The sequence below is a fragment of the Trichechus manatus genome, unplaced genomic scaffold (genome assembly GCF_000243295.1).
Source record: "Trichechus manatus latirostris isolate Lorelei unplaced genomic scaffold, TriManLat1.0 scaffold00188, whole genome shotgun sequence".
NCBI classification, from domain to species: domain Eukaryota; kingdom Metazoa; phylum Chordata; class Mammalia; order Sirenia; family Trichechidae; genus Trichechus; species Trichechus manatus.
Genome location: NW_004444124.1, coordinates 561,495 through 583,630, shown reverse-complemented (window position 1 = coordinate 583,630; position 22,136 = coordinate 561,495). Strand labels below are relative to the sequence as shown.

At 44.1% G+C, this 22,136-nt stretch overlaps 1 protein-coding gene across 1 annotated transcript in view; it reads right to left on the bottom strand.

Annotated features, from left to right (window-relative positions):
* The window catches only part of F13A1 (coagulation factor XIII A chain), a 235,169-nt gene that overhangs the window by 34,219 nt on the left and 178,814 nt on the right, over window positions 1-22,136 (bottom strand). Inside the window, exons 13-14 of the mRNA XM_023741733.1 lie at window positions 20,109-20,396; window positions 12,561-12,721 (exon numbers count right to left, since the gene is read on the bottom strand). Coding sequence (XP_023597501.1) covers window positions 12,561-12,721; window positions 20,109-20,396 — 449 coding nt within the window. The remainder of the gene's footprint in view (window positions 1-12,560; window positions 12,722-20,108; window positions 20,397-22,136) is intronic.

Genomic DNA, 22,136 nt, shown 5'->3' with positions numbered 1-22,136 from the left:
ACACATCCAATGACAGGGGTCCAAAATACATATAACAAACTTTAACAGTATTGAAAAGAGAGATAGACAGCTCCACTATAACGGTCAGAGACTTAAACACACCACTTTCAGTGAAGGAACATCCAGAAAGAAGCTCAATAAAGACACGGAAGATCTAAATGTTACAATAAACCAACCTGGTCTCATGAACATATATCGAACACTCCAACCAGCAGCAGCCAAGTATACTTTCCTTTCCAATACACATGGAACATTCTCCAGAACAGACCACATATGAGGCCATAAAGCAAGCCTTAACAGAATCCAAAGTGTTGAAATATTACAAAGCATCTTTTCTGACCATAAAGCCATAGTAGAAATCAACAAGAGAAAAAGTAAGGAAAAAAAATCAAACACATGGAAAGTGAACAACACCTTGCTCAAAAACTACTGAGTTATAGAAGAAATTAAGGATGGAATAAAGAAATTCATATCATCAAATGAGAATAAAAGCATATCCTATCAGAACCTTTTGGACACAGCAAAAGCAGTGCTCAGAGGTCAGTTTATAGCAATCAATGCATGCATCCAAAAAGTAGAAAGGGCCAAAATCAAAACATTAATCCTACAACTGGAACAAGTAGAAGGAGAGTAGCAAAAGAAGCCCTCCAGCACCAGAAGAAAGGAAATAATAAGAATTGGAGCAGAATTAAATGAAATAGAGAAGCGAAAAACAATTGAAAGAGTTAACAAGACCAAAAGCTGGTTCTTTGAAAAGATCAACAAAATTGATAAACCGCTGGCTAAACTGACAAAAGAAAAACAGGAGAGGAAGCAAATAACCCATATGAGAAATGAGACAGGTGATATCACAACAGACCCAACTGAAATTAAAAGAATCATAACAGAATACTATGAAAAATCATACTCTAACAAATATGAAAACCTAGAGGAAATGGACAAATTTCTAGAAACTCACTACCTACCTAAACTAACACAAACAGAGGTAGAACAAATAAATAAATCTATAACAAAAGAAAAGATTGAAAAGGTAATTTAAAAACTCCCAAAAAAATAAGCCCTGGCCTGGATGGTTTCACTGGAGAATTCTACCAAACTTTCAGAGAAGAGTTAACACCATGACTACTAAAGGTATTTCAGAGTGTAGAAAAGGATGGAATACTCCCAAGCTCTTCTATGAAGCCAGCATAACCCTGATACCAAAACCAGGAAAAGACACTGCAAAAAAAGGAAATTACAGACCAATATCCCTCATGAACATTGACGCAAAAATCCTCAACAAAATTCTAGCCAATAGAATTCAGCAACATATTAAAAAATAATTCACTGTAATCAAGCAGGATTCATACCAGGTATGCAGGGATGGTTCGACATTAGAAAAACAATCAGTGTAATCCATCACATTAATAAAACATAAGACAAGAACTACATGATCTTATCAATCGATGCTGAAAAGGCATTTGACAAAGTCCAACACCCATTCATGACAGAACTCTCAGCAAAATAAGAATAGAAGGGAAATTCCTCAAGATAATTAAGGGCATGTATACAAAGCCAACAGCCAACATCATCCTAAATGGAAAGACTTTGAAAGCATTACCCTTGAGAACGGGAACCAGATAAGAATGCCTTTTCTCACCACTCTTATTCAACATTGTGCTGGAGGTCCTAGCCAGAGGAATTAGGCTAGAAAAAGAAATAAAGGGCATTCAAATTGGTAGGGAAGAAGTCAAAGTATCTCTATTTGTAGATAATATGATCTTATACACAGAAAACCCCAAAGAATCCACAAGAAAACTACTGTAACTAATAGAAGATTTCAGCGAAGTATCAGGATACAAGATAAACATACAAAAATCAGTTGGATTCCTCTAGACCAACAAAGAGAACCTCGAAGAGGAAATCACCAAATCAATACCATTTACAATAGCCTCCAAGAAGATAAAATAGTTAGGAATAAATCTAACCAGAGACGTAAAAGACCTATACAATGGAAACTATAAGACACTACTGCAAGAAAACAAAAGAGACCTGCATAAGTGCAAAAATATACCTTGTTCATGGATAGGAAGACTCAACATTGTGAAACTGTCAATTCTACCCAAAGTGATCTACAGATAGAATGCAATCCCAATCCAAATTCCACTGTCATTTTTTAATGAGATGGAGAAACAAATCACCAAATTCATATGGAAAGGGAAGAGGCCTCGGATAAGTAAAGCATTACGCAAGAAGAAGAACAAAGTGGGAGGCCTCACAGTACCTGATTTTAGAACCTATTATACTGCGTCAGTAGTCAGAACAGCCTGGTACTGGTATAACAACAGATACATACACCAATAGAATAGAATTGAGAATCCAGACATAAATTCATCCACCTATGAGCAGCTGATATTTGACAAAGGCCCAAAGTCCATTAACTGGGGAAAAGACAATCTCTTTAACAAATGGTGCTGGCATAACTGGATATTCATCTGCAAAAAACTGAAACAAGACTATGCCTCACACCATGCACAAAAACTAACTCAAAATGGATCTAAGACCTAAATATAAAATCTAAAATGGTAAAGATCATGGAGGAAAACATAGGGACAATGCTAGGAGCCCTAATACATGGCATAAACAGTGTACAAAACATTACTAACAATGCACAAACACCAGAAGAGGAAACTAAATAACTGGGAGCTCCTAAAAATCAAACACTTATGCTCATCAAAAGACTTCACCAAAAGAGTAAAAAGACAACCTACAGACTGGGAAAAAATTTTTTGGCTACGATAAATCCGATCAGTGTCTAATCTCTAAAATCTGCAAGATACAGCAAAACTCCAACAACAAAAATACAAATAACCCACTTAAAAAATGGGCCAGGGATATGAACAGGCACTTTTGCCATAGAAGACATTCGGGTGGCTAACAGACACATGAAGAAATGCTCACGATCATTAGCCATTAGAGAAATGCAGATCAAAACTACAATGAGATACCATCTTACCCCAACAAGGCTAGCCTTAATCCAAAAAACACAAAATAATAAATGTTAGAGAAGTTGTGGAGAGACAGGAACATGTATACACTGTTGGTGGGAAATGTAAAATGGTACAACCGCTTTGGAAACTGATTTGGCACTTCCTTAAAAAGCTAGAAATAGAAGTACCATATGATCCAGCAATCCTGCTCCTTGGAATATATCCAGAGAAACAAGAGCCCTCATATGAATAGGTATACGCACATCCATGTTCATTGCAGCACTGTTCACAGTAGCAAAAAGATAGAAACAATGTAGGTGCCCATCAACAGACAAATGGATAAACAAATTATGGTATAGTCACACAATAGAATACTACGCAACGATAAAGAACAACGATGAAGCCGTGAAACGTCTTATAACTTGGAGGAATCTGGAAGTCATTATGCTGAATGAATTTATCCAGTCACAAAAGGACAAATACTGGATAAGACCACTGTTATAAGAACTCAAGAAAAGGTTTAAACACATAAAAAAATGTTCTTTGATGTTTATGAAGGTGGGGAGGGAGGGCGGGGAGGGAGGGAGAGGGTTATTCACTAACTAGATAATAGACAAGAATTATCTTAGGTGAAGGGAAGGACAGCACACACTACAGGGGAAGTCAGCACAACTGGACTATACCAAAGCTAAGAAGTTTCCTGAATACAACCAAACACTTTGAGGGACAGAGTAGCAGCGGTGGAGGTCTGGGGACAATGCTCTCAGGGGACATCTAGGTCAATTGGCATAACAAAGTTTATTAAGAAAATGTTCTGTATCCTACTTTGGTGAGTGGCGTCTGGGGTCTTAAAAGCTAGTGAGTGGCCGTCTAAGATGCATCAATTGGTCCCAACCCACCTGGAGTAAAGGAGAATGAAGAACACCAAAGTCATAAGGAAAGTATTAGCCTAAGAGACGGAAAGGACCACATAAGCCAGAGACTGCATCATCCTGAGACCAGAAGAACTAGATGGTACCCGGCTACCACCAATGACCGCCCTGACAGGGAACACAACAGAGAGTCCCTGATGGAGCAGGAGAAAAGTGTGGTGCAGAGCTCAAATTCTAGTAAAAAGACCAGTCTTAATGGTCTGACTGAGACTGGAGGAACCCCAGAAAGCATGGCCCCCGGGCTCTCTATCTACCCAGCACTAAAACCATTCCCGAGGCCAACTCTTCAGACAAAGATTAGATGGAACTATGGGACATAAAATGATACTTGTGGAGAATGTGCTTCTTAGCTCAAATAGATACGTGAGACTAAATGGGCAGCTCCTGTCCGGAGGTGAGATGAGAAGGCAGAGAGGGTCAGGAGCTGGTTGAATGGACACGGGAAATCAGGGGTGGAAAGGAGGAAGGGGCTGTCACAGTACAGGGAGAGCAATTAGGGTCACATAACAATGTATGTATAAATTTTTGTATGAGAGACTAACTTGAATTGTAAACTTTCACTTAAAGTACAACAATAAAAGAAAATTAAAAAAAAAATTGGAAATAATCAATTGTTCTCATTAAAATAAAAAAAATAATTATTTTGGGGCACCTGTTTGTCACGGTTGTAATTTTTGATCACCTGTATATAAAGTGATTGTATTTCTTTCTACTGAAATTGCTCCTAGTTTATATGATGGAATTAGTTCGATCAGTGTTTGATGATGTTCTGCAGAGGATGCAGGGCTTGTCCTACATGATGGTACTAAAGGGTGCGCCTGACTTCGGCTGTGAGGGCACCTGAGCTGTTTTAGAGTGGCACTTGCAGGGGCTAGCTATTCTCCAGATACTGAATGAAAGTCACCTGAGTACCATGCAAACACCTCCCCTGTCTCCTCACAGCCTCAGGCCAGGCTCTTCAGAGGGGCCTCCCTCTGAGGAGGGTTCTCTCTGCAGGGAACCATGGGTACTGTCAACACCCAGTTATCACATTCAAGAGATACTGCAACACCAGGCCAGGGCCACATTCACCTGAGGTCAGAGGGCCAGATGCTGCCCGGAGCAATTCTCAGGGTGTGACTACTGGGTTCCCAGGCATAGATGGGACTAGAGAGGGAGGGAGAGGACATTTATTAGTAACTACTGGATCCTGGGGAGTCACTGGGTACTGTAAGCAGTTAATGCGCTCAGCTGCTAACTGAATAGTTGGAGGTTTGAGTCCACCCAGAGATGCCTCAAAAGAAAGCCCTGGCCATCTACTTCCCAAAAGTCAGCCATTGAAAACCCCACGGAGCAGAGTTCTAATCTAACACGCGTGGGGTTGCCGTGAGTCAACAGGTCTTTTAGCGGGTCCTGGGACTGGGCTAAGCATTTTCACATACATTATTACAGATGTTCATTCTTACAACAACTTTGTGGTTTATGTATTATAGTAAGTAATTCATAGTTAGAGTAGTATTACAATCATTAGTATTATCTACTTTGCCAAGGGGACAGTGAAGCTCGGAGAGAGAAAGGATGTTGTGTGTGTGTATGTGTGTGTGTATGTGTGTGCATGCACTCTAGAGAGGGAGAGGAGAGGAGAAAGGTGGTGAGTAGGCATGAGTGGCAGAAGCTAATAGTAAGAGTTGGCCTTTACTGAGTACTTACTATGATAAGAGTACTGTGCTAAACTCTTTGTGTGGGTTGTTTCAATTATCCCTTCCAGCCACTCAGTGAGGTCAGTACCATTATTGGCCCCATTTTACATATGAGGTGGTGAAGTAATTAGCCCAAGGCATCTCAGGTAGGATTGTGGACTCAAGTGGTCTGACTCCAGCATCTCTAAGCCACTGTACTATTCTGCCTAAGGAAAGGAGCTGCATGTGCCCCTGTGGTTTCTTTGCTTGCATGAAAACCAAAAAACCAAACACACTGCATAGCAACCCTATAGGACAGAGTAGAACTGCCCCATAGGGTTTCAAAGGAGCAGCTGGTGGATTTGAACTGCTGACTTTTTGGCTAACAGCCATAGCACTTAGCCATTGTGCCATCAGGGACGCCTTGCTTGCATGAGGGCATGAAAGCTATAAAATCTTCACTGCTAACTGCAAATGAGAGAAACCCACCAGAACTCTGTTCCTGCACTTCAGGCTACAGGTTCCAGACAAACCAGTCCCTAGTTTGGAGACCAGTTGAATTCCCTCTGTTGCCCCAGTCCTCTCAAAAAACAGCTGTTCATAAGAAATTTAAATGCTGAAAGCTCTTTCCTAACTTAAAACATCTTACAACAATCAACGCTTGAGAAGGCAGGGGAAAATTCTATGTCTGGTTTTAATAAAATACACTTTCCTCATCAAAATATTTTGATAGCATGGCAAAGGAGATGTGTGCTCATTAAAGTTTAATGAGTTGTCTCTCCCTGCCATTTTCCATATGAAGATTACACACTGTGACTCATGCCTCGCGGGTGCCAGGAATCGTTAAATGGGTGCACAGTGTAACCCAATCCCAATCTTTATAGGCACGGGGATGAATGAAATCCAAGACTGGATCCATTAGGATACAAGAACAGGTAGCCACCAACCTTAATGCTTTGGTTGACAATGAGTTTTTCATCCTATTTCCATGGTGGTAACTAAGACTTGGACTCAGAAAAATGGGCCAGTTTTGTTGTAGGTTGATCTATATTTGCTCTGAAAAGGAGCTAGGTAAGATCAGCAGGAAACCGGTTGCCAGGCAACTCCAGTGAGAAATGGGACCCTGTCTCAAGGCTGAGCTGGGGACTCCCAGAAGAAGATAGCGCTCTGGGCAAAGGTTGTGAAGAGAAGGGAGAAAATAAAGAGGTTCCAACTTTTGGGAGGGCCAGTTGACAATAATATTACATTCATGCTCTAAAATCTACACCAAAGCCTCTTCATCCACAGAATCAATTACAAAGCTCTCATCCTAAAATTTTAGGCTCACCTCAAAATGGCCCCAAGCTGCCTTTCTAGGCTGGTCTTTAAAAGGCCAGTTGCCCTTGAGTTGGCTCTGACTCATCCATAGCGTTTTCAATGGCTGACATTTTGGAAGTAGATCACCAGGCCTTACTTCCAAGGTGACTCTGGGTGGACTCGAACCTTTCAGTTAGCAGCCAAACGCATTAACTATTTGCACCCCTAGGGACTCTGAATCATCCATTAAGCCACTAAATCCTCACAACAACCTTATGAAGCAGGTATTGACATTATTTTTATTTTGTTGTTGTTAGGTGCTGTAGAGTTGGTTCCCACTCATAGCAACCCTATATACAACAGAATGAAACACTGCCCAGTAGTGTGCCATCTTCACAATTGTTATACTTGAGTCCATTGTTGCAGCCACTGTGTCAATCCGTCTCGTTGAGGGTCTTCCTCTTTTTCGATGACCCTCTGCTTTATCAAGCATGATGTCCTTCTCCAGGAACTAGTCCCTCCTGATAACATGTCCGAAGTATGTGAAACATAGTCTTGCCATCCTTGCTTCTAAGGAGCATTCCAGTTGTACTTCTTCCAAGACATTGGTTCGTTCTTTTGGCAGTCCATGGTATACTCAATATTCTTCACAAACACCACAATTCAAAGATGTCAGTTCTTCTTCCATCTTCCTTATTCATTGTCCAGCTTTCCAATGCATATGAGGCGACTGAAAACACCATGGTTGGGTCAGGCACACCTTAGTCCTCAAGGTGACATCTTTGCCTTTCAACACTTTAAAGAGGTCTTTTGCAGCAGATTTGCCTAATGCCATGTGTCTTTTGATTTCTTGACTGCTGCTTCCATGGGTGTTGGTTGTGAATCCAAGTAAAATGAAATCCTCGACAACTTCAGTCTTCTCCGTTTGTCATGATGTTGCTATTGGTCCAGCTGTCAGGGTTTTTGTTTTCTTTATGTTGGGGTGTAATCTGTACTGAAGGCTAAGGTCTTTGATCTTCATTAGTAAGTGCTTCAAGTCTTCTTCACTTTTAGCAAGCAAGGTTGTGTCATCTGCATAATACAGGTTGTTAATGAGTCTTCCACCAATCCTCATGCCACGTTCTTCTTCATATAGTCCAACTTCTGGACTATATGATTGTTTGCTCAGCATACAGATTGAATACGCATGGTGAAAGGATACAACCCTGACGCACACCTTTCCTGACTTTAAACCACACAGTATCCCCTTGTTCTGTTCAAACAACTGCCTCTTGGTCTACGCACAGGTTCCTCACAAACACAATTAAGTGTTCTGGAATTCCCATTCTTTGCAATGTTATCCATAACTTTTTATGATCCACAGAGTTGAATGCCTTTGCATAGTCAATAAAACACGGGTAACATCTTTCTGGTATTCTCTGCTTTCAGCCAAGATCCATCTGACATCAACAATGATATCCCTTGTTCCATGTCCTCTTCTGAATTTGGCTTGAATTTCTGACAGTTCCATACCAATGTACTGCTGCAATCGTTTTTGAATTATTTTCAGCAAAATTTTACTTGTGTGTGATATTAATGATATTGTTCAGTAATTTCTGCATTTGGTTGGATCACCTTTCTTTGGAATGGGCTCAAATGTGGATCTCTTCCAGTCAGTTGTCTAGGTAGCTGTCTTCCAAATTTCTTAGCATAGATGAGTGAGCATTTCGAGCACTGCATCTGTTTGTTGAAACATCTCAGTTGGTATTCCATCTGTTCCTGAAGCCTTGTTTTTTGCCAATGCCTTCAGTGCAGCTTGGACTTCTTCCTTCAGTACCATTGGTTCTTGATCATTTGCTACCTCCTGAAATGCCTGAACATCAACCATTTCTTTTTGGTACAGTGACTGTGTATTCCTTCCATCTTCTTTGGATGCTTCGTGCATCATTTAATATTTTCCCCATAGAATTCATCAAAATTGCAGCTCAAGGTTTGAATTTTCTCTTCAGTTCTTTCAGCTTGAGAAACACTGAGCGTGTTCTTCCCCTTTAGTTTTCTAACTCTAGGTCTTTGCACATTTCCTTACAGTACTTTGTCTTCTCAAGTTGCCTTTGAAATGTTCTGTTCAGCTCTTTTACTTCATCATTTCTTCTATTCACTTTAGCTACTCTACATACAAGAGCAAGTTTCAGAGTCTCTTCTGATATCAATTTTGGTCTTTTCTTTCTTTCCTGTCTTTTTAATGACCTCTTGCTTTCTTCATGTATGATGTCCTTGATGTCATTGCACAACTCGTCTGGTCATTAGTGTTCAACACATAAGATCTATTCTTGAGATGGTTTCTAAATTCAGGTGGAATATACTCAAGGTCATACTTTGGCTCTTGTGGACTTGTTCTAATTTTCTTCAGCTTCAACTTGAACTTGCATATGAGCAAGTGATGGTCTGTTCTGTAGTCTGCCCCTGGCCTTCTTCTGACTGATGATATTGAGCTTTTCCATCATTTCTTTCCACAGATGTAGTCAACTTGATTCCTGTGTATTCCATCTGGTGAGGTCCGTGTGTATAGTTGCTGTTTATGTTGTTGAAAAAAGGTATTTGCAATGAAAACAAACAAAAAACAGAGGCTATGAGAAGTTAAATGACTTGTCCAGTGTTACACAGTTATTATGTAGAGAAAATAGGCTTTGAACTCAGACAGTTTAGTCCCAGGGCCCATGTTTTGAGCACTATGCTATAGTGCGTCTCAGTTTTTTCATCTGTAAAATGGGGTTATTATACAATACCCATCTCGTAGGATGATAATGAGAATTAAATAAAAAATACAAGGGAGGTGTTTAATACAGTACTCAATAAATCACAGCTGCTTTCAGTATTATCACCATGCATGTGCTTGTCTCATCTTTCCTCTTGAATGGAAACCGAGGAAGGGGAAGTTCCTGTCTTCCTGGTCTTTTTTCTTTCACTTTGTTTCACCTTGTGCCTGGCACATTCATGGATAGCAGCCCTGAGAGGTCCAGTCAGCTTTGGGCCTATCTCAGTTTCAAAGAGATTGAAGGAGGGGTTTTAGAATTTTCCTCGAATATGAGGATGTGTCCTAGGTAACTCTGAGCCATTGTGGTTTTGCACTTTTACCGCACTGAGTATCCCTCCTCTCCCCTCCCCGGCCCTGTGTCCTCCCTCTCCCTCAGTCACTCAGGACGGGCATTCCCATCTGTAGGCATGGCTCTGTATGTCATACTTCCAGTCTACTAAGCAGATTCCCAGGTCCCCTCTCCATGAGCCACAGTTTCTGGAATCAGTGACACCCAGGTAGCTTTTGGGATGTGAGGTACTCAACCCAGGCATACCTCTTCCCAGGGTCAGATTTAGTTTGTCCTTGGAGCTATTAGATTTCCTTAGGGACAATTTTTGTAAAGATGCCTTGTCCATTTCCTGAACTAAGCTGACACTGTACAGGACCAGAATATGAGTCTCTCTCATGTTCGAATCCCAGCCGTATGGCCCTACCAGCCCCTCCTCTAAGTACACTTTCTCCAGGAACAGCATCCCTAATACATTTGTGCAAATAAAAATAAAACAAAGCAACTCTTTTGAAAGTACAGATCACACCCCTCCGCCCCTCCACCCCCCGCAGGTTATTCACTTGTAGGATTAGTTATTTTGATTCTGCCCCTGGGGAATGAAAGTGCTCTTTAAATAAGCCCAGAGAATGACTAACAAGTAATCTTTCAAATTAATAATGCCTAAAAGATGAAAGTTATTAGTTTCCTTTATACATCCAGTTTATTATCAGTGGTGCAATTAAATTCCGTGTTAGGCTGTGGTTTGAGCGCTTCACAGCTTGGAGAAGCTTTCTCCTGAGGCCTTTGTGGGGACAAGCTGCTGGTTCATTCATAGGGAGAGCACGTGGGCCTGGGCCCCGGTGGGAGAGGTTCCAGGGCTGAGTTCGCAGTGAGCCCTGCTCATGTGGGCTGGGAGAGGCCTGCAGGGGGGCCGACCCCTGTCTCTAGGGAGCCTGCTGTGATGGGCAGCCTTCCCACTCACGGATGGCTGGTCCTAGCAGTGGTGTATGATGCCACATACTATTAAATGCCTGTTCTCTTGGGCTTTACTGAGACTCTGGGGATCCCAACACCCACCCTCATTCTTATCCTGTCTCTCAAGGCCTCTTGTATACAGTGTGTGTGCTGGGCCTGCCTGTGGGTGGTCCTGGGGTGAGAGAACAAGACATGGGTGGTTCAGGATTTTCTGGAGATGGAGGGCCTGGCATTCTGTTCCTCCAGAGGAACAAGTGTCTGAGTTTGGCCGGGCCTTGCTGAGGGCCTGCATGCGTGGCTGTCTTACAGGGCCATCTACACAGGACCAGACCACACAGAGCAGTGAGGGAGCTGGTTCAGCTTGACTCACAGCAGCCTGCCGGGGTGGGAAGCCAGATAACCACCTGCTCACTGTGGGACATGGACAAGCTACAGAGCTTCTCTGCTCTTTAGTTGTCACATCTGTAAAGTGGAGATACTAGTACTGTCTACCTCGTAGGGTTGCTGTGTGTTGAAAACAGAATGATGATGTGTGTGAGGTGCTTTGATAATACTGCCTGGAGCCCAGTAAGTATGCAGTGAAAACGGCCATTTTGAATGCTACATTAATACTTACTACTTTTACAAATGACTCATAGCAAAGGTCGTTTAAGAAACAGGACACCCCCATCCTAGGGCCATTTAAAATATGACACATTTGATAAAATTTTGACTTATATACCTCTTTTCAGAACTACATCTTAGAGGACCTGTGCTAACCACTCTTAGCCACTTCAAGAAAAATGTTCTCCAGAGTCAAGGGGCAATCTCTAAGCACAAGGTACCACACCCCAATGTCCCTGCTGGAGGCTTGGGCTCCTCCCCACTGGGTGAGTAGTGTCTCAGGCATGTGGCTACAGATGCTGCCAGAAGCTATAGCTGTGCTCCTGAGAAACGGGAGCAGACTGGCCACCATATTCATCCTCCATTCCTGCCTACTCTTGACTCGCCATTGCCAAGTCCCTTGAGCCCTTTGGCAGAGATTTCTGGTGGTACCTGGTGAGACAACGTTAAAATTATTAGCCAAACTATTACACAAACTACTAGCAAAACTTAGATGAAAGAAGTCAGAAAAGTGGTTATCTTGGTGATAGGTGGGTGGGTGGGGGGCTGTTGACTGGAAAACAAAAAAAATTTTCTAGGGTGTCGGAAATCCTCTATATCTTAATCTAGCTGGTAGTTACAAGGGTGTATACATATGTAAAAAGTCATCATCATCAAGCTGTATATTTCAATTTGTGCATTTTATACCAATTATACCATATTACTAGCCGATTAACAATATGACTAGCCAAAACGCAGGTGGGAGATTATCCAGGCAGTTCATATGTCATACGCCCTGCCTGACCCACTTTATTCTGGAGACACTGAGAGTTCTAAGCCTCTGCATTCATCACACATCTTTATCTTCCTCCACAAGGGTGTTTATACCCACAAGTTATATTTATATCTGCAGCCACATCTATATATTTAAATCTGGAGAAGAGAGAAGAGTGTTACATGTGTGTGTCTATATAAAGGATGGTTTGCTTCTTTCAAAGAACAGGAGGATCCTGGCTCCATTTTTCAGAACAGAACACTCACTCTCTCACACGCACTAAGCCTGGATTCCTAACTCACAACCTCATCTGCAATGTGGACACTGACCTTGATGATGATCCTGGGGATCGTCAGCACAATGGACTTCTGCTTGGCCAGGATATCCTTGGTCTCGTTGACACGGGCTGTGACGAAGAAGTGCAGGGAGGCCTGTTCCAGCAGCTGGCCCAGGTACTCGCCGGCTCTGACCGGTACCTCCTCCTTCTTGACTGGCAGGAGGAAAAACAATACGCCAGGCATCAAGACCAGAAAAAGGATCTGTCTTGTTTTCCCCCAAGTTCTGCCTTCTTTCCTACATTCACATAGCTGCAACCAGGGACAAAGCAAAGGTGAGAGGCACATAGAACAAAGAGTCGATCAGGTACAAGCTCTCCTGCTTCTTCAGCAAAGAAAGAATGTGCTGGAAATTTAATATTCAGTAAAGTCTTACTAGAGAAAACGTGTCAGACTTCCAGAACAAAGGTTTTGCTGTTGTAAAATAGAATGCCACCACAAACCAAATAACTAGTTGCTGTCAAGTTGATTCCAATTCATGGCAACCCCATGTGTGTCAGAGTAGAACTGTGCTTCATAGGGTTTTCAATGGCTGATTTTTTAGGAGTATATCACCAGGTCTTTCTTCCAAGGTACCTCTGAGTGGGTTTGAACTGCCAACCTTTCAGTTAGTAGTCCAGCACTTAACCATTTGCACCACCCAGGGATGCCACGAAGATGTTTAAAATCACAGAGCCAGGAGTTTTTAACTGTGGCTGCTTGGACTTGGGCAGAGGGCAACCCCACCAGGGCAGGTGAGGAGTAGCCGAGTGCACAGAATGTCATCATTCCAGGCACTGCTGACCTCTTGGAATAAGCAGCATCCCACCCAGCCATGGACCATGCTTGAGGCACAGCTGTGAACTCTGGCAGCCTTATCCTTGCAGCCTCCACGTTTTCTCCCCAGCTTTTCCTGTACCTCCCTGCATCATGTTTTCTCTACTGAAGAGAAAGAAGCTGTTGAAACCAACTTTCATCAAAAGCAGTCAGCCCTCTCCTACCCCTGCCCTATTTGCAACTCAAAATAAGACATTTGTGCCAAATGTTTGTTTCTGCAAATCACTGGTGCTGGCTTTTAGATACTGGGGACAACGGGCCAGTGAGGGAGTGGTCCTGGCTTCCCTCCAATCACCATCAGGGCTGGGGACTGGGGGGCTGGAGATTCTCGCTTGTAGCTCTGACCACTGCAATGAGGCTCTGGCTGCACTGCCTGCTTTCTCTTTCCTGCTTCCTATAGCCCATGATTCTAGAGAGCAAAGGGCAGTTCTCCAGCCCTGCATGCGCAGCAGGGCTGCCATCTGGGCAGAGCCAGGCTGCTTGTGATGCACTGTCAGCCACAGACCAGCACAGGGGTGATGACTCGCTCCTCCATCCCCAGCACAGAGAACAGCCTCTATAAACGTCTCCACTTCTTCCCTGTCCAATCTAGGGCTGCTGCCAAAGATCCCTCCTTCAGCTCCTTTGTGAATGTTATTGAGGGAAACAGCTCTCATGGCTGGCAGTTTAAAAGGCAGAGAGGAGCCCATTTTAGCCTTGAGACTGAGCAGCAGGTCCCTATCAATGATGTAAAGCTGTGTGTGGTGGAGTGCAGGGCAGCGCTCTTGGGGTAGTGGCCCACCAGGACTCATGTTGACTCCCAACCAAAGGTGTGTCAAGCCCTATGACCCATGGCTGGGGCTCTTAGACCCTGGGGTTGGTCTACGACAGCTTACCCTGGGCCCTGAGGACCAGGAGGCCAGGGAGGCCTTGGCTTTGGCAGCACCTCCATTGCAAAGTCTCTCCACAAATGAGCAGATGTCATGGGCGCCTCTAGCCCTCTAATGGTTCTCAAACTTGATCCATGTTACAATTGCCCAAGGACACTGAGGAACCTGCTGTGCAAGATCCCACCCCAGACCAACCCAATCAGAATCTTTAAGGTTGGGACCCAGGCAAAAGTATTTTTAAAACATTCACCAAGTTCTAATGTGCAGCCAGGGCCAAGAAGCACTGCACCAGCAACCAGGTGAACTCCACAGAACCAGCCCTGCACAAAGCCTTGGTCTAAGTGGAAAATAGAGGCTCTGGGTGGTGCAAATGGTTAACATGCTTGGCAGCTAACTGAAAGTTTGGAGGTTCGAGTCTACCTAGAGGTGCCTCAGAAGAAAGGTCTGGTGATGAACTTCCAAAAAATCAGCCATTGAAATCAGCACAGTTCTACTCTGACACACACTGGGTCATCGTGAGTCAGAATCAACTCAACAGCAACTGGTTAAGCAGTAGTCATGGGCCTTCCCATCTCAGACCTTGCTACTCCAAGCCTGTGGTCCCCAGAGCAGCAGCACTATCATCTTCTGGAAACTGGTCAGAAGGGCAGGCTCCATGACCCCTCTCAGCCCTGCTGACTCAGGCTCTGCCCTTTAATAAGATCCTCAGATGATGCTTGCTAAAGTCTGAGAGTTTCTGAGCTGTAGGTGGTTTTAACAGCAGATGGAGTGGAGTTAGGGCAAAATTAGGGAAGAGTTACCATGGTCTCAGTTTTAAAATTGAAACTTGTGAGTCCTGGGAACCCCGTTGATCCCAGGCAAACCAGAGCAGTTGATTACCCAACACAGTGGTTGTCACCTGGGTGGGACTTTGCCCCCACTGGGGGACATTTGGCAATGTCTGGAGACGTATTTGATTGTCACTATTGGGGGTGTTTGTGCTACTGGAACCTAGTGGGTAGAGGCCAGGGCTGGTGCTCAACATCCTTATAACACAAAGGATGCCTCAACAAAGAAGTACCCTTTCCAAAATACCAGTAGTGCGGCGGTTGAGGAGCCCTGCCCTAGGCTAGGAGGAGTTATTAAAATGCATTGGTTCATCCTAGACAAGCGCTGAGGAATGGCTTGATTCCTGGGGCAGTTCTGTTCCATTTAGAATGTTTTGAAGCTATGACCTTGTCTTGACCTTGGCCCCCAAATTCTGGCTTTTTGGATCCACTCATTTTGCCTTCTTTGAATCTGACCCGGGACCCTGCTTTCTCCACGTCTCCCCTAACAATTAGTTGTCCTGATGGATGAGGCTGTGGCCCCAACTGGGATACAATCTGAGTTGAGTACACGTGGCCTGTTTTCACTGAGTCCCAGATTGGGTCTGACGGAGTGGCAGACTGGCAGGCTTTGAAGAACATGCATTTTGCCTCTAGTTCCCTCTAGCAATAAGAGTAAAAGAAAAATGGACTTCCTCTGGATGTGTTTCACCACTAGGTTCCTTTAGGCTGGTGGGATGTGCCTGTCTTCTTCCTACCAGTCTTTACAGAGGCTCTTGCTGCCCTCACAATCTCAGCAACAGGACTTCTTCATTCTCCGAGATAGAAAATGCCCAAGATCACAGAACTAAAGAAACTGGGCTGTGCTTCAGAGCCCAAGAGAACAGTGCTCCTGAAATAGTATGTTATGTAAGTGCTGTGTTTTGCCACTGAACAAGAAATTGTTCTAGATAAAGTTTATTAAACGTGGCAAGAGAAAGAAGGATAGATTTTCACTATGTGCATGGTGGAGCTGGGATGCTGCCAATATCATTTACGGTGTCTGGGGAAAGCCAGGGGAGACACAGACTGGAGCTACCTCATCTCTTTTCCAAAAAGCAAAGAAAACTAAATATATCCAAGTGGAAATGATAGCACCTTTGAAGGTACTGGAAGGTTTAAGTTATTCAAATCTTCCAGTTGACTCCAGCCCACACATTCCCTTTAATCATCAATCTGGAAAGTATGCCTTCGGTTCTACTTGGAAAACTTTCTTTTTTATAGAGCCACCTAGAAATCTATGTCTTTGACCTGCTTGCTCAAGGTCTAGAATTATGTTTCTTTCTGCAATATAGATAGCAGTTTATTGCATACAATTAATGCTGTTACCTGCAGGATAAAGCACAGAAGTCTGCAGTTCCCTTCAAGTTATACAAGGCAAGCCCTTGGAATGAGCCGAGTGGGTGGGAACTGTGTTAATACTGAGTCAGGCTTAGATTTGGTAGGCTGTCCCCAGATACATGACTGAGAGGGATAATAGATCATGGTGCTCTGTCCTACCAAGGCGGTGCTGGTTCAGGGGTAGAATTCTCACTTTCCTTGCAGGAAATTCATTCAATTCCTGGCCAATGAACCTCATGCACAGCCACCACCTGTCTGTCACTGGAGGTTTGCGAGTTGCTATGATGTCGAGCAGGTTTCAGGGGAGCTTTCAGAATAAGATGGACTAAGAAGAAAGGCCCAGCAATCTACTTTTGAAAATCAGCCAGTGAAAATAGGTCACAACGGTCTGATTCGCAACCAATCATGGGGATGGTGCAGGACCAGGCAGCGTTTCGTTCCGTTGTGCATGGGGTCACCATGAGTCAGGGGCCGACTCCATGGCAGCTAACAACAGTCTGTCCCACTAACTTACATACACTCGTTGTTTTATTGGATACGGGAGAGAAGAGGAAGGAGATTGAGTGATGAGACTATTGAGAGGTGGGGCAAGGCTGGCTCACAGTTCCCTGCCTAGGGGAGTTAGGGTGGCATCCATGCTGGATTCCAGGAATAGGGGCACAGGTAAGGGATTTGGCCCACTTAGGTTCCACTTTCACACAGGACTGGCTCACTGTCACTGCCTCTTTACACCTGGGTTTTATTATCTGCTTTGCTTCTAATTGCTCTGTGTGACCTTGAATAAGTCAACTCTCCTTTCCAGTCTCAGTTTCCCCAAATGTGAAAGTTTTGAAAATTGGCACTTACTAGGAGCCTACCATGTACTAGCCTTTTCACATATATTATTTCCTTTAATATTCTCTACATCCTCCCTCTCTCACACCACATATCCAATCCCTCAGTCAATCCAGAGGGCTCTACCTCCAGAACATACCCAGACCTGATGACTTCTTACCACCACCACTACCACCACCATCTCTCACCTGGACTACTGCAGTAGCATCCTACCTGGTCCTTAAGCTGCAAGCCATGCTTCCCCTAGAGTCTATTCTCAAGCCAGAGTGACCTTCCAAACCCTAAGTTCGATCATGCCACACTACTGCTCAAAACCCTCCAATGACTTCCCACCTGACTCGGAAATAAAGTCAAAGTCCTTACAAGAGTCTACAATTCTTTACATGCTTTGCACCCGCCACTGTCCCCCTTGCCACCTCCGCTCCAGGTTTCCTTGCTGATCATGGAACACATCAGGCATACTCTTGCCTCAGGGCCTTTGCACTTGCGGTTTCTTCTGGTTGGAATGCTCTCCCTCTAGATATCCACAGGGTTCACTCCTGCCCTCTGTCAGGTTTCTGTTAAAGGTCACCCTATTAGAGAAGTTCTCCCTGACCACTCCTCCCCACCAACACCTCTATCCTCCTTAACCAGCTTCATATTTTCCATTGCATCATCAACACATGATACGCTCACTGCGTGGGTGTTTATTGTCTGGTACCCCACTAGCGTGTAAACTCCATGAGGGCAGGGACTTCTGTGTTATTTGTTGCTATGTCTCCAGCACAAAACAGTACTTGGACTTACAAAGCACTAAATAAAGGTCTGGGGAATGATGGAACAACCCTGGGACATAAGGTAGTGTTATCTCCACTTACAGGGGAGGACAGTGAACTCAGATTGCTAAAGTTACTTGCAGACGGCCACACTGCTAGGACGTGGCACAGTCACAAGAAATATCTAGATTTGTCTGATTCTAAAGCTCAGGCTCTCTACACCCAATGTGTCTAACTGTTCTACAAAATTATGACAACTGTTCTCCTCTTGAGTCCTTAATATTGACTCTCCTTTAAGAATTACCTTTCCTACCCCTAGGGAGGAGTCCTGGTGGTACAGTGGTTAAGAGCTTGGCTGCTAACCAAAAGGTCAGCAGTTTGAATCCACCAGCCGCTCCTTGGAAACCCTATGGGGCAGTTGTACTGTGTCCTATAGGGTCACTGTGAGTTGGAATTGACTCAACAGCAACAGGTTTGATTTTTTGGTTTTACCCCATTTTTCTGGGAATACCAAATCCAGAAAGCTTGAGAACAATTGATATATGTGATTCATTTATCCCAGGAGTGCATAATTAATCTTGCTTGTCTCTGCTTTGTAAAACTTGTTATTTGCATAGTTAAAACAATTTTTTTTTTCTTTTTCAGGTCACCAGTGAAGCAGGGCCACATGTCAGGTCAACAGAAACCCAATGTCTTGGAAGTGTTCACCCTTCCTGACCTGCTTGATCAACTCAACATGCTCTGGCTGTAGCCCAGGTTCTTCCAGCTGACTTTCTGCCAGTCGTATGACCAACCGTTGTGCCCACCAATACTAGTACCCTAGGAAATGCAATTAGTCAAAATTGCAATCCCAAAGGCAGGCTTCAGTGTGTGTCTATCCCAATACTGTTTAAAATCTTCTGAATTTTTATAGTGATAAAGTCCTTGGAAGGGCATGTGTGCAAGGGAGGCTGGAAGAGACCAAGGATGTGAAAGAGGCCCTGAGAGCAATGGCAGACAGAACCAAGTCCTTCACAGCTCTGGGACAGCACACCTTCTGAATCCATTCTCCTCTCCCAATGTCTGGCTCTATCCTGACCCAACACTTTCTGACACATCATTTTTAAGAAACAAAGAAACAGCCTGTTCCTCCCTGTGTTATGGATTGAATTGTGTCCCTCCAAAAGACATAATGAAGTCCTAACCTCTGGACCTGTGAATGTGACCTTGTTTGGAAATAGGGTCTTTGAAGATGTTATCAATTAACATGCGGTCATACTGTAGTAGGGTGGATCCTAATCCCATCTGAATGATCTTATAAAAGAGGAGAAGAGACACGGAGAGACAAACAGAGGAAAAAGGATCCTGTGAGAATGCACCTATACTCCAAGGAATGCCTGGGGCCAGCAGAAGCTGGCAGAGACAAGAAAGGGTCTTCCTCTGGAGGGAGCACAGTCCTATCAATGCTCTAAAATTGAACTCCCAGCTTCCACACTGTGAGACAATAACTTTTGGTTCTTAGAAGCCACCCACCTTCTGATACTTTCTTAAGGCAGCCCTAGCAAATTAATACACCCTGCCTTCTAAATGGTACATCAAAACACACAATTCCTGCTGGGCATCCCCTGAAAACCTTTCCTAACTTGAGAAAGAGGAACCCCCAGGAAGCCTGCTTTCTGAGATGGGTCCTTTAGACAAGAGCTTCACAAACTTTCCTGTGCACATGAATGCCCTGGGGAGCTTGTTAAAATGCAGGTTCCCACTCAGCAGGCCTGGGAACAGCCTCCCCAGGGATGCTGACAATTCAGGTCTTCCAATCACACTTTGAGTAGCAAGAAGTTAAGATACATTTAATTTTCCTGAGTTATTTGGGGCTCTAGGCTTTGAGAATTTCAGTGTTCACCTCTAGACATGGGACATGAAGACAAAAGTTGAGGCTTTTCTAGAATAGGTGGATTCTCCCCATAAATGAGTTCACTCTCTTGAGCTCTGGGGGAGAACTTTCACTTTGACAGAATGTTATTGGGGCAGGGGGAGGCCATCACCAAGGTAGAGAGGGAGCCAGATGAGAAATTCTGGAGAGAACTACACCCTTTAGCTTACAGGATAAGGGTCCCAGCGTCACATCAAATGTCTCCTTCTTGAATTCAGCCTTGGAGACCCCGGTGTAGAAGACAATGTTGCCTGAGAGATAAGCTGAGATGGTGTAATGGTTGGAGCTGTTGTTCTGGAAAGTGATGGTGATTTTGAAATCTTTTCCCAGCACAGCATTTTCCACTTCAAAGTCCATGTCAACATCGGACCGTGGTTTCAGGATGCCTTCTGTGCTGATGGCCTTCTTAGCTCCATACATCAGGGCGGTTTCTAGGGCCAGCCTCTCTTCTTCTTGACCTAAGAAGAATCCAGAGAGAGTGACAAAGGAAAGAACAGATGAGACCCGTTAAAGAGAAAAGAATATTAATAAGCTCACACTGTGTGCTGGGCTCTGAGCTATGCCTCATTCGGCCCACAAAATCCCTTTGAGCAGGTGGTGTTACTGTTCCCATGCTATAGATGATGCAAAATTGGGTTCCAAGAGTCAGTAACCTGCCCAAGTCACTGAGTTAGTAAGCGACAGTGCTGGGGTCTACCTGGAGAGGCTGTTGCTCTAAGGGTTGTATCTCCAATGCTACTGTTTTAGGATTCAACAGGCAAAATTGACAAAATCTAACATTTCTCAAACTGTGGGGCCAAAGTGCTTCACCCCCCCTAGCCATGTAACTAGAATTTTGGGTTATCTAGGTGTAGATTTTGGAACTCACTCCATCTTCTGCACTGCGAATTTTCTCCTGTTCATGAGGGTCCCTTCGAACTCCTCAGCCCCTCCCCAAACAAGACCTGCCTTCCTCTTGGGGCTGCCCCACTTGCTCCTTGCTGAGCTGACCCCAGGCGGCTCTGTCCTCCATGCCCACCCTCCTCTGTGCTGCTTGCCCCAGCAGAATGCAGGCAGAGCTGGCCTTTTCCCCACTGCTTGCCGCACAACACTTAGATCTAGCCAGCTGCCTCTAAGTCGACTCCGACTCATGGTGATCCCATGTGTGTCAGAGTAGAATTGTGCTCCATAGGGTTTTCAATGGCTGATTTTTCAGTAGATTGCCAGAGTTTTCTTCTGAGGTGGCTCTGATTGGACAGGAACTTCCAACCTTTCGGTTAGGAGCTGAGCAAGTTAACTGTTGGTGCCGCTCAGGGATTCCCACTTAGATCGAGCAGGGTGATAACAGAAGTCAATGGAACAAGGGCTCTCAGGTCAAATCCCCTTGGGGAACACGTGTTCTCTAGCGCCCCCTGGATCTCCACAAAGTTCATTAGCCTACTCAAAGTTGTGCTATTAAGCCCTACAGCAAAGAGACTTGCTTACTTTCCTTAAACACAAGATTTCCTGAACTCTGCTGACACAGAACAGAGTTTTTGGAGGAGTAACTATTGGCATCTGGCAGTGCACTAAAGTTTCAGCACAGTTTAAGATGTGTGTGCTGCTTTCAGGAAAATGTCTGTGTAGGGTTTCCAAGGTGATGGTGGTGGAGATGAATGGAGGGGGAGGAGGAGAAGGGCTGAACGCTGGGAAAGAAAAAGATAGCTTTGTTTAGGCAAGGGAGTGGGAAATGCAAGATAGGCCTCATATCTTGCTGCTCCAGATGCTGACAGGCTAGGCTAACATGCTTTTCCAAGCTCAGGGCTGGAGGTGTAGAGGGACAGTAGCTGTTCTCTTTCCCACCCAAAATACCAATGAGTATACCTTAGTGCATGGAGGAGGGTAGATTCGAGGGCACATTTTTTGGCTTGTAAAAACTAGGGAAATAGCAAACAAAAAAACACTTTAAAATTGGTAGGGCTTATAATTATGCTAATTTTAAGATACTGGCTTCCACGTTACATAGTTAATAATTAAATGCAATGGAGATTAAGAGACCAATTAATAGTAGCAACTATCATTGAGAGCTAATTATGTGATAAGTGCTTATTGTGCAATATGTCATTTAATCCTCACAACACATCTACATAGCAGGCACTGTTACTTGGTAGACACTGTTATTGCCATCAGTTTCCTCCTGTATAAAACAAGGGGGCCTACCTCCAGGGTTGTCAGGTGGA